At 41.2% G+C, this 12275-nt stretch overlaps 1 protein-coding gene across 1 annotated transcript in view; it reads left to right on the forward strand.

Moving 5' to 3' along the window:
• Piezo (piezo type mechanosensitive ion channel component) overlaps positions 1 to 12275 on the forward strand; it is a 156515-nt gene that overhangs the window by 82965 nt on the left and 61275 nt on the right. Inside the window, exons 18-23 of the mRNA XM_070116361.1 lie at positions 810 to 952; positions 2740 to 2916; positions 3267 to 3375; positions 5955 to 6145; positions 6783 to 6984; positions 10754 to 10846. Coding sequence (XP_069972462.1) covers positions 810 to 952; positions 2740 to 2916; positions 3267 to 3375; positions 5955 to 6145; positions 6783 to 6984; positions 10754 to 10846 — 915 coding nt within the window. The remainder of the gene's footprint in view (positions 1 to 809; positions 953 to 2739; positions 2917 to 3266; positions 3376 to 5954; positions 6146 to 6782; positions 6985 to 10753; positions 10847 to 12275) is intronic.

A 12275-nucleotide genomic window follows, 5' to 3' on the forward strand; every position in this document is an offset into this window, starting at 1 on the left:
ATTTCGTTAATTCCATACTGAGCAAAGCAACGATGAAAACAGACAAACACAGCTCTGGTCGAATACTACGGTCAGAATGAGATCAAAGTGACTTTTATCATTGTCTATTATTCGTATCATTATCTATTACATTATCTATTATCTTTATACTCATCATCATTATTACGGCCAGAAAGAGACCATAATGACTTTTATCATTATCTATTATTCGTATCATGATCTATTATCTTTGTCCTTATCCATTATCCTTATCCTTATCTTCATCATTATTCATTCCTCTCTTCCCCTCCGTTTTCAGTTCTGGTCGAATACCACGGCCAGAAAGAGATCGAAGTGATTTTTATCATTGTCTGTTATTCGTATCATTATCTCTTACATTATTTATTATCTTTATTCTTATCATCATTATTATCCATTATCTTCACCATGATCCATTCCTCTCTTCCCTGCTATTTCCAGCTCTGGTCGAGTACTACGACCATAAAGAGATCATAATGACTCTTATCACTGTCTATTATTCGTATCATTATCCATTACATTATCCTTACCATCCCCATTATCCATTATCTTCACCATTATCCATTATCTTCATCATTATCCATTATCTCCACCATTATCCACTCCTCCCTTCCCCTTCTCTTTCCAGCTCTGGTCGAGTACTACGACCATAAAAAGATCATAATAACTCTTATCACTGTCTATTATTCGTATCATTATCTATTATCTTTATCCTTACCCATCATCCTTACCATTACCATTATCCATTATCTTCACCATTATCCATTCCTCCCTTCCCCTTCTCTTTCCAGCTCTGGTCGAGTACTACGGGCTGAAGGTCCTCGCCCGCATCCAGACGACCCTGGCGGACGCGATGGAGCTCGGCTGGAGGTTCCTCGAGCTCCACATCATGAAGATTGTGCTCGGCTCCGTCATGATGCTGGCGTGCTATGACGTGGGTAGATTGGGTGAAGTGTGTCTCTTTTTTTGGGTGGGATGGGGGAGGAGGGGTGGGTGAAGGGGTTGGGGGTTGGGGAGGGGGGCAGTTTTGGGTGAAGTTATTATTTTTTTCATTATTTATTTTTTTAGGGGGGGGTAGGGAGTGAGTTAGTGTGTTGGGATTGTTTGTTTTTTTGTTTGCTCTGACGTGGGTAGATTGGGTGAAGTGTGTCTTTTTTGGAGGGGGTTGGGGTGGGGGAGGGGTGGGTGGGTGGGTGGGTGGGTGATTTTTTTCTGTTTGGCTTGCTATGATGTGAGTAGATTGGGTGGTGTCTTTTTTGGGGGGGTGGGGGGTGGGAGGGGGGGGGAGTTAGTATGTTGGGATTGCTTGTTGTTTGTTTGCTGTGGTGTAAGTAGATTGGGTGAAGTTTTTTTTGTGGGGGGTGGAGAGGGGGAGGGGGGAGGGGGGAGTTAGTATGTTGGGATTGCTTGTTGTTTGTTTGCTGTGGTGTAAGTAGATTGGGTGAAGTTTTTTTTGTGGGGGGGATGAGTTAGTGTGTTGGGATTGTTTGTAGTTTGGCTTGCTATGGTGTAAGTAGTGTTGGTGGAGTGTTTTTTTTGGGTGGACGGGGCTGAGTTAGTGTATTGGGATTGTTTGTTGTTTGTTTGTGCTGTGGTGTAGATAGATTGGGGGGAGTTTTTCTTTTTTTTTTGATGAGTCAGTATGTTGGGATTGGTTGTTGTTTGTTAGCTGAGGTGTAAGTAGTCTGGGTCATTTGTTTTTTGGCTGAGTCAGTATGTTGGGATTGTTTGTTGTGTGTTTGCTGTGTGGGAGTTTTTAAGTATGTTATTAGTGCATGTTGTGTGGTGTTTGTTTGTGTTTTTGTCTTTGAGTTAGTGTGTTAGTAGTTTGTGCTGTTCTTTGCTTGTGTGCTTGCTATGATGGGGAAGTGTTTTTTTCTGTGTCATTATGTTAGTAGTTTGTCTTGAGTGGGACAGTTTGTCTTTTTGTCTTTGAGTTAGTATGTTAGTAGTTTGTATTGTGTGGGAAAGTGTTTTTTTCTCTTAGTATGTTAGTAGTTTGTGTTGTTGGGTTTGTTTGTTGTGATGTCAGTAATTTGGGAAGTGTTTTTTTTTTCTGAGTCAGTTTGTTAGTAGTTTGTATTGTGGGGGGAAGTTTGTCTTTTTGTCTTTGAGTTAGTATTTTAGTAGTTTTTGTTGCGTGGGAAAGTTTGTTATGTTAGTAGTTTGGGAGATTTTTATCTGAAGTTGTATGTTAGTAGTTTTTGTTGGTATCTTGTCCTGTGTTCCATATGTATATACATATATATGTACATATATAGATATATATCTAAATATCTACATCTGTTTATCATTTAGTCAGCCAATCAGACAGCGAACCAGTCTATCTTTCAGTTTATCAGCCAATCAATATATCTTTCAATTTATCAATCAATCAATCTTTCAATCAACCAATCAATCTATCTTTCAATTTATCAACCTATCAATCTTTCAATTTATCAATCAATCTTAATATACAGCCTCCTTTTCAACAACCAGAATTCCCATGGCCCATACCCATGTGGAAGGGTAAGAATGAGAACGAATATCTTCACAATACAAGAGATGTATCTGGCCGGTTTCGAATATATCTTCGTCAGAAATCGTGTATTTCTGACCGGTCAAATACACCTCTTGTATTGTGAAGATATTCGTTCTCGTTCTTACCTTTCCACATTTGTCAACATGAACACGATTCTCCCATACTCACGTTTACCAACCCCTCAAAATTTCCCTCAACAGGTGTGCGCTCTCCACTGGGCCTTCGCGGTGTTGGCAACAGTGGCGGTGCCCTGTCCGGAAAGAATCCAAACCTACATCTGCAGGACGTGTGTGGCCCTCTCCTCCCTCCTCCTCATCGTCAGGATGATCTATCAGATCAATTATATCGATCCTGAAGGGTGGGCGGCGAATTGCACGGTTAGTAGGGAGGTGGTGGTGGGTGATGGTGGTGGTGATGGTGATGGTGATGATGGTGATGATACGACGATAGTTGATGATAGCGAATATATTTTTATTTTTATTTGTATCATCATCATTATTATCATTATTATTGTTATCATTACCATTATCATTATTATTGATAATAATACTACTACTATTATTATAAATGTTATCATTATTATCTTTGGTATCATTATTATTGTTATTTTAGTTACTAGCAATATTCTTTTATTATTTGTATCCTACTTTAATTAACCTCCATCCCACCTTCATCAACCTCCAACTATCCCACCTTCATATAACCTCCACCCCGTGCCTCTCCGCAGGACTACGAGAACTCGACGTGGCCCAAGGCGAACGAGACCGCCAACAACGCCGTCTGGCTCGGGCTCTCCAAGGTGCCCAGCTTGCCCAAGTACCTCAAGGGATATATTGGTAAGTGTGGGGGTGTTGGAGGGGGTGTGTGGATGGGTATGGGTGTGTGGGGTGGGTGGGGTGGGGGTGGGGGTGGGGGGTGGGTAGGTGGGTAGGTGGGTGTGTGGGGGTATGGGTGGGTGTGGGGGTGGGGATGGGGTGGGGTATGGGTACGTGGGTGGGGGTGGGTAGGTGTGGGTGGATGGGTGGGGGTGTGGTTGGGAGTGGGGTGGGTAGGTGGGTGTGTGTGGGTGTGTGGGTGTGGGGTGGGTGGGTGTGGTTGGGGGTGGATGGGTGGGTGGGTGTGAGGGATATGTGTGTGAGGGATATGTGTGTGAGGGATGTGTGTGTGTGTGTGTGAGGGATGTGTGTGTGTGTGTGTGAGGGATGTGTGTGTGTGTGTGTGAGGGATGTGTGTGTGTGTGTGTGTGAGGGATGTGTGTGTGTGTGTGTGAGGGATGTGTGTGTGTGTGTGTGTGAGGGATGTGTGTGTGTGTGTGTGTGAGGGATGTGTGTGTGTGTGTGTGAGGGATGTGTGTGTGTGTGTGTGTGTGTGTGTGTGTGTGTGTGTGTGTGTGTGTGTGTGTGTGTGTGTGTGTGTGTGTGTGTGTGTGTGTGTGTGTATGTGTGTGCGTGTTTGTTTGTTTGTTTGTTTGTTTACACGTATACGAGTTGAGACAGAAACGAGAAAAACAGTGAGAGAGAGAGAAAGAAAGAGAGAAAGAAAGTGTGTTTGCTATGCATGTATGTAAGGAGAATGTACTATCGAAAAGTAACTAGCATATTTTGCATTGTGGAATCATTCCTTCGCATTCATTTTACGACTGAAAGAGAATGAATAATTCCACAATACTTAACTTGTGGATACCGTAACCCTAATTCGAATGATATATCGACACATTAATTACATACCTGCCATGGTGGAAATTTTTACCCTGATTACTGCAATTCAATTGAAATGAAAATACCAAGCCTTACCATACATACCATTATACAAACCATTCATTCCCATTCCCAAACTATCTTTGAAACGAACGAAGGCGAACGAAATCATCCCACAAATACCGTAAAAAAAACGAATTAAACCCCCTTCTACTATTACGCCATCACTCATACCTTCTCAACATGGTATCTTCCCCTCCCTCCCGTCCCTCCCTCCCGTCCCTACCTCCCCCCTACCTTCTATTATTACGTTATTACTCATACCTTTTTCAACATGGTATCCCCCCCCCTCCCTCCCGTTCCTCCTCCCCCATACCTTCTATTATTACGCCATCACTCGTACCTTTTTCAACATGGTATCCTCCCCCCTCCCTCCCGTCCCTCCCTCCCCCTACCTTCTATTATTACGCTATCACTCATACATTTTTCAATATGGTATCCACCCCCCTCCCTCCCGTCCCTCCTCCCGCCTTACCGTCTATTATTACCTTTTTCAACATGGTATCCTCCCCCCTCCCTCCCGTCCCTCCCCCCCCTACCGTCTATTATTACCTTTTTCAACATGGTACCCTCCCCTCCTCCCTCCCGTCCCTCCTCCCCCCTACCTTCTATTATTACGTTATCACTTATACCTTTTTCAACATGGTATCCTCCCCCTCCCTCCTCCCGTCCCTCCTCCCCCCCTACCGTCTATTATTACCTTTTTCAACATGGTATCCTCCCCCCTCCCTCCCGTCCCTCCTCCTCCCTACCTTCTATTATTACGCTATTACTCATACCTTTTTCAACATGGTATCCACCCCCCTCCCTCCCGTCCCTCCTCCCCCCTACCTTATATTAATACGCTATTACTCATACCTTTTTTAACATGGTATCCTCCCCCTCCCTCCCGTCCCTCCCCCCCATACCTTCTATTATTGCGCTATTACTCATACCTTCTGAATATGGTATCCTCCCCCTCCCTCCCGTCCCTCCTCCCCCTACGTTCTATTATTACGCTATTAATCATACCTTTTTCAATATGGTATCCTCCCCCCTCCCTCCCGTCCCTCCCTCCCTCCTACCGTCTATTATTACGTTATCACTCATACCTTTTTCAACATGGTAACCTCCCCCCTCCCTCCCGTCCCTCCCCCCTCCCCCCTACCTTCTATTATTACGTTATCACTCATACTTTCTCAACATGGTATCCCCCCCCCTCCCTCCCGTCCCTCCTCCCCCATACCTTCTATTATTACGTTACAACTCATACCTTTTTCAACATGGTATCCTCCCGCCTCCCTCCCGTCCCTCCCTCCCCCCTACCTTCTATTATTACGTTATCACTCATACCTTTTTCAATATGGTATCCTCCCCCCCCCCCCCCCTCCCCCCATCCTACCGTCTATTATTACCTTTTTCAACATGGTATCCTCCCCCCTCCCTCCCGTCCCTCCTCCCCCTACCTTCTATTATTACCTTTTTCAACATGGTATCCTCCCCCCTCCCTCCCATCCTACCTTCTATTATTACGTTATCACTCATACCTTCACAACATGGTAACCTCCCCCCTCCCTCCCGTCCCTCCTCCCCCATACCTTCTATTATTACGTTATCACTCATACCTTTTTCAACATGGTATCTTCCCCCCCCCACCACCCCACCCTCCACCCCTACAGGTATCATCGTCGTCATCACAGTCCAGGCAGTGGTGCGCATCAGGCAGCAGTACCAACGGCAGCTGACAGGGTTGCCGCCGCCACCCCCTGGCGTCTTGTTCCCCAACGTGACGCGGGCGGTGGCTGACGATGGCATCCCCGAGTGCGCTAAGTTCCTGCTAAATTATGGGTTTTATAAGTTCGGCGTTGAGGTGAGTCACGTTTTTTGTTGTTGTCTTGTTGTATTTTGGTGTTGTTTGTTTGTTTTGTTATTGTTTTGGTATTGGAGTATTCTTATTATCATTATCTTGATTATTGTAGTTATTGTTATTATTGTTATTAATGTTATTGTTCTAATTAACATTATTACTTTCATTATCTTTTTATATTGTTATTATTATTATCGTCATTATTATTATTGTTGTCATTATCACTATGAATATTATTGGTTTCCTATTGTTATTATCATTACCACTATTTTCATTATCATCATCATCACTAGTTTTATCATCATCATCATCAACATCAACATCAACATCATCATCTTTATTGTTATTGTTATTATCATTATTTTCATCAGTATTGCCATAACATCCTTATCGACATTCGTTTCCGTCCCTCCTTTTCTTCTCCTCCTCCTCCTTCCCTCTCCATCCCTCCCCTCCCCCCTCCGATTCACCTTTACCACCAACCTCTCCTTCCTTCCCATATCCCCCACCTCCCTCTCCCTGCTTTCGATCTCCCCCACCTCCCTCTCCTTCCTTCCTATACCCCCCCACCTCCCTCTCCCATCTTCCGATCTCCCCCACCTCCTTCCACCCGACCTCACCTGACCTCTGACCCTCGCAGATATGCCTCATGAGCCTCGTCGGGGTCATTGGCACTCGCCTGGACGTGTACTCGCTCTTCTACGCCGGCTGGCTCTGCTACTTCTTCAACAGGCAGAGGAAGGACATCGCCCGAGTGTGGAAGGGCTTCGTGATCTCTATTACCGTGCTTATTCCCCTGCAGTATCTGATGTGCGTTGGCATCCCTCCCGCGCTGTGCATTGGTGAGTTTGATAGGAAATGGTGGTGTTGGTGATGGTGGTGGTGGTGGTGGTGATGGTAGTGGTGGTAGTGGTAGTGGTGGTGGTGGTTGTGGTGGTGGTATTGTTATTTCTGTTGTTGTTAGCATTATTGGTGTTGTGTATATAGAGATAGATAGATACACAGATACATAGATACATAGATACATAGATACATAGATAGGTAGATAGATAGATGGAAATATAGACATAGAAGAGTGTGATAGGAAATGGTGGTGGTGGTGGTATTGTTATTTCTGTTGTTGCTAGCATTATTGGTGTTGTGTATATAGAGATAGATAGATACATAGATACATATATACATAGATTTGGTAGAGAGATAGATGGAAATATAGACATAGAAACAGACAGCTAGATAGCTGGATATACAGGTATAGGTACATTAAGAGAGAGAGAGAGAGGGGGAGGGAGAGATAGACAGAGAGAGGAATACAGAGAGAGAGGCACACACACAATGACAAATAATAGGGAAATAGGGAAATGAAATTATGTTCATACATCTCCCATCATAAAGCAATGTGGTAGGTATTTCAGTATATCGTCTAAAAACACGTACTACAGATTTTAGGAAATCAACAGCTAAAGATTTAAAAACTAGATTATTAATATTCCTCTTAGTACCATCTACACATTTAATATCCTTTGATATTATTTTGGCAATTCCACTTTCATCTCTGTTAGCAGTAAATAATTAAAATGACATTACATAGTAGTACATGGTATCTGAAACTTCAAAGTACATTTCAGACACTTAATTTCACTTTTAATATCATGCAACAGGAACGACGAAGGGAAGGGCAAGAAAACACACGAATATGCCGAAGGCCGTTTCACTATTGCTTCGTCAGGGCATATTCGTGTGTTTTCTTGCCCTTCCCTTCGTCGTTCCTGTTGCAATCTGTTCAACATGAATTCCACACATGTGTTCTAATATCATTTACATTCACATTTCTATATTCTTTTTTATTCTACGTTCATCTGTATTGACAGTAAGTAGTCAGTGTTACAGTGCCTTGTTATCCCACAGTAGTATAGTGTGCTCAAGCATGCACTGTAATCTGTATTGCTTGTCAAGAAAATTTGGCAAAAACTGAAACAAATTTGGACTTTATGCAGATCTTTATCGAACCTTGATTTCTTAAACTTTTCAATAAATGACGATAAATGTATTTTTAATGATTTTGAATAAGTGGAAGTCGCGGCTGTTGTATTAAGAGAATGTTCATTGAAAACAACCAACATGCTATGAGGAAGCTGCACACACACGAGCAAGTATTGTAGACTTTGTCAAGCTTGGAAACCTGTATTCGTAGATGCTTGCTTATATGAATGAATGAGACAAAGCAACAGGAAAGACTTAATGAACACTTGTTTGCTTCACCATATACGTTTTGTTTGATTTTCTTGCAGGTGTGAATCTAGTACTAAATAGATATATAAATTGATAAATGACATATTGAATAATGGTAAAAGTAATGGTCATGAGACTTCATTTTTCCCCTTTTTTAATTATGATTTTTTTCTTATCTATGAGCACAAGTTTCGCACATGTTCAACAGCATGCGTTGAACATATCACTGAAGAAAGTGGTAAAAATATGAAAAGGAAAATACTACAATGCTATGCTTAGATCGGTCAGTGTGATCCATATAATCTTGTACAACATCTGCATTTTTGAGAGATTTTGTTGAAACTGGAGCAGTGCAGAGTAGTGACTTGCAAATTGCCACTATGGTGTTCAGTTGAAGAAAACGGAACTAAATCGATTATTGAAAAACTTGGTGCAACATTAAGGCAAATTATATGATCCTAATACATAAAACACAACATTGCTAAAATCTTCACCACCAAACAGAAGTAATGAAATTATATCAAATATATTGTAACGATATGAAAAATAAATCATACAACTTTGAGGAAATGAATAAAGAGTCTTCGAAAAATGAAACACATACAAAAGACAAGTAGATTACACAATAAAGATTAGAAATTATAGAAACAAATGATATAACACTCACCATAACACACTAACAACAGAACCAACCTATGGACTTATCACGAAAGGATGCATTAACATAGACAACCCTTTCCTCCTTCGTCTAGCAGACTACTCTCGGCACGAAATAATGGACTCTGTCTTCCTATCCTATAACACAATTCACAATAACGACCAACCATAATCCAATTCATAATAACAAAATTACCAAAGTATCGATTTATTCACCAAATGACGCATTGGCACAACCAGCCTTTTTTCCTTCGCTCAACCTACTACTCTTTCTATTACCCAGTTCATAATGACTAACCGTAACCCAATTCACAAGAATAATGGCCAGAGTATCGACCTATTACGAAAGGACACACTAGCACAGTCAACCTGTCTCCTTCGCTCCACAGACTACCCTTAGCACGACATAATAGACGCTGACCTCTTCTTCCACAACCCAATTCACAATAACGACTAACCACACTTAAAAAAATTACAATAAAAAAATGACCAACGTAGTGAAAGGACGAATTAATACAGCCTTTTTCCTTCGCTTCCCAGACTACCCTTGGCACGAAATAAAGGACACTGATCTCTTCTTCCATAACACATTTCACAGTAACGACCAGCTACAACCCAATTCATAATAAAAAAAATGACTAAAGTATCGCCTTATCTCGTAAGGACGCATTAACGCAGCCAGCCTTTTTTCCTTCGCTCCATCTACTACTCTTCTTCTATAACCCGATTCATAATGACTAACCGTAACCCAATTCACAAGAATAATGACCAGAGTATCGACCTATTACGAAAGGACACACTGACACAGTCAACCTGTCTCCTTCGCTCCACAGACTACCCTTAGCACGACATAATAGACGCTGACCTCTTCTTCCACAACCCAATTCACAATAACGACCAACCACAACCCAACTCACAATAAAACCTGACCAAAGTAATGAAAGGGCGAATTAATACAGCGATTTTTCCTTCGCTTCCCAGACTATCCTTAGCACGAAATAATGGACGATGACCTCTTCTTTCACAACCCCAATTCACAATAAAAAAAAAGATGACCAAAGTAATGAAAGGGCGAATTAATACACCTTTTTTCCTTCGCTCCCCAGACTACCCTTGGCACGAAATAATAGACGATGACCTCTTCTTCCACAACCCAATTCACAATAAAAAAATGACCAAAAGTAATGAAAGGACGAATTAATACAACCTTTTTCCTTCGCTCCCCAGACTACCCTTAGCACGGAATAAAAGACGATGACCTCTTCTTCCACAACCCAATTCACAATAAAAAAAATGACCAAAAGTAATGAAAGGACGAATTAATACAACCTTTTTTTCCTTCGCTCCCCAGACTACCCTTAGCACGAAATAATAGACGCTGACCTCTTCTTCCACAACCCAACTCACAATAAAAAACATATGACCCAAGTAATGAAAGGGCGAATTAATACAGCCTTTTTTTTCCTTCGCTCCCCAGACTACCTCTTGACACGAAATAATAGACGCTGACCTCTTCTTCCACAACCCAATTCACAATAAAAAAAGACCAAAGTAATGAAAGGGCGAATTAATACAGCCTTTTTTTTCCTTCGCTCCCCAGACTACCTCTTAGCACGAAATAATAGACGATGACCTCTTCTTCCACAACCCAACTCACAATAATAAAAAAAATGACCCAAGTAATGAAAGGGCGAATTAATACAACCTTTTTCCTTCGCTCCCCAGACTACCCTTGGTTCGAAGTCATGGACCCCGAGCTGAGAGAGTGGCTTTTCTTCCCAGATTTCGTCAAGCCTCCGGAGTCTTATAAGATTGTCAGTAAGTTCAAAGATGGCTTTTGTTGTGCGTTATGTGGAGAAAATTGTGTCTTTGTTTAGGGATGGTTTTGTTGTATGTTGTGAGAAAAAAGTCTGCTGTGTGTGTGTATATTCAGACAATAATGTCTAAATAACTGTATTCTTATGTGTATGATTGGGAGAAAAGAATCATGTGAAAAGGTTTCCTGCACTTGATGAAAAATATCTTTCTGTTTGTGAGATGTATTTTGTGTATGCATTACTCATTTCATAACAGTAAAAGTCATTCTAAGCGTCTTTTCATCAAAAAATTCTAATTATAAAAAAAAAGAATGAGAAGAAAGCAAAACAAAACAAGAGGTCTTTCTCGCCACTTATAATCATTTTTATGACGAAATAATACAAAATACAATATTAAAGAAAAATATAAAATCACTCTTTCCACTCCAACATTCCTAATCGAAGAACGAACTCCCTCACTCCTTCTTCAAAATCCCCCCCACACTTCTCCCCCATTTTCCCCATCAGTTGATTTCGGCCGACTGATGTCAGCAGCGCGTCGTAGAGCAGAGAAAATAAACGAAAAGAATCAGCTTTGAGTCTTAAGAAACACCGTCTTATATGTATTCAGCTTTATTCTCAATATCGACAGTAGAATAATACAAAATCAAGAAAGAGACATTTTCTGAAAATCAAATTTAATTATCCATTCGCAATATTCTTCGATTACCCCCCCCCCAACCCTCCTTCTAAAACTCCCCCTTCACTACCCCCCACCCCCTTCCCCTTCTACATCAGCTGATTTCTTCCTGCTGCAGTTTGCCGCGTGTCAGCAACTCGTCTTAAAAAAGAAATGGAGTGTCTGTATTGAACAAAATCTTTCTTATCGATATCCAGTTTTTAAAAACAAAATACTGCAAACGAGAACGATAAATTGAACTATTATCATTATTTTAGCTAAAAATATTCGCTAAATTATAGCTATAATCACCCTCCACCTTTCCCATCAGCTGATTCCTGCCTGCGCTGGTGTTCGTCGTGTATTAGCAGCTCGAAAAAACTTTATTATCGGTACTCAGTCTTATCAACGACAAAATACTGCGAACAAGAGCGATATATTTCATTATTATTATTATTATTACTATTATTGTTATCATTATTATAACTCATTCCAACATTCTCAATTGAAATATGGATTTCCTCTCCCCTCCTTTTAAAACTCCCGCGCTTCCCCCCCCCCTCCCCCAACAGCTGACTTCTGCCTGCTGGTGTTCGCCGTGTGTCAGCAGCTCGAAAAAAGATCTTTATTATCGGTATTCAGTCTTATCAACAACAAAATACTGCAAACCAGAACGATATATTTCATTATTATTATTATTATTATTATTATTATTACTATAATTATTATCATTATTTTCATCATCATCATTATCATTATTATTATTATCATT

The sequence above is a fragment of the Penaeus vannamei genome, chromosome 39 (assembly GCF_042767895.1).
Source record: "Penaeus vannamei isolate JL-2024 chromosome 39, ASM4276789v1, whole genome shotgun sequence".
Lineage (NCBI taxonomy): Eukaryota > Metazoa > Arthropoda > Malacostraca > Decapoda > Penaeidae > Penaeus > Penaeus vannamei.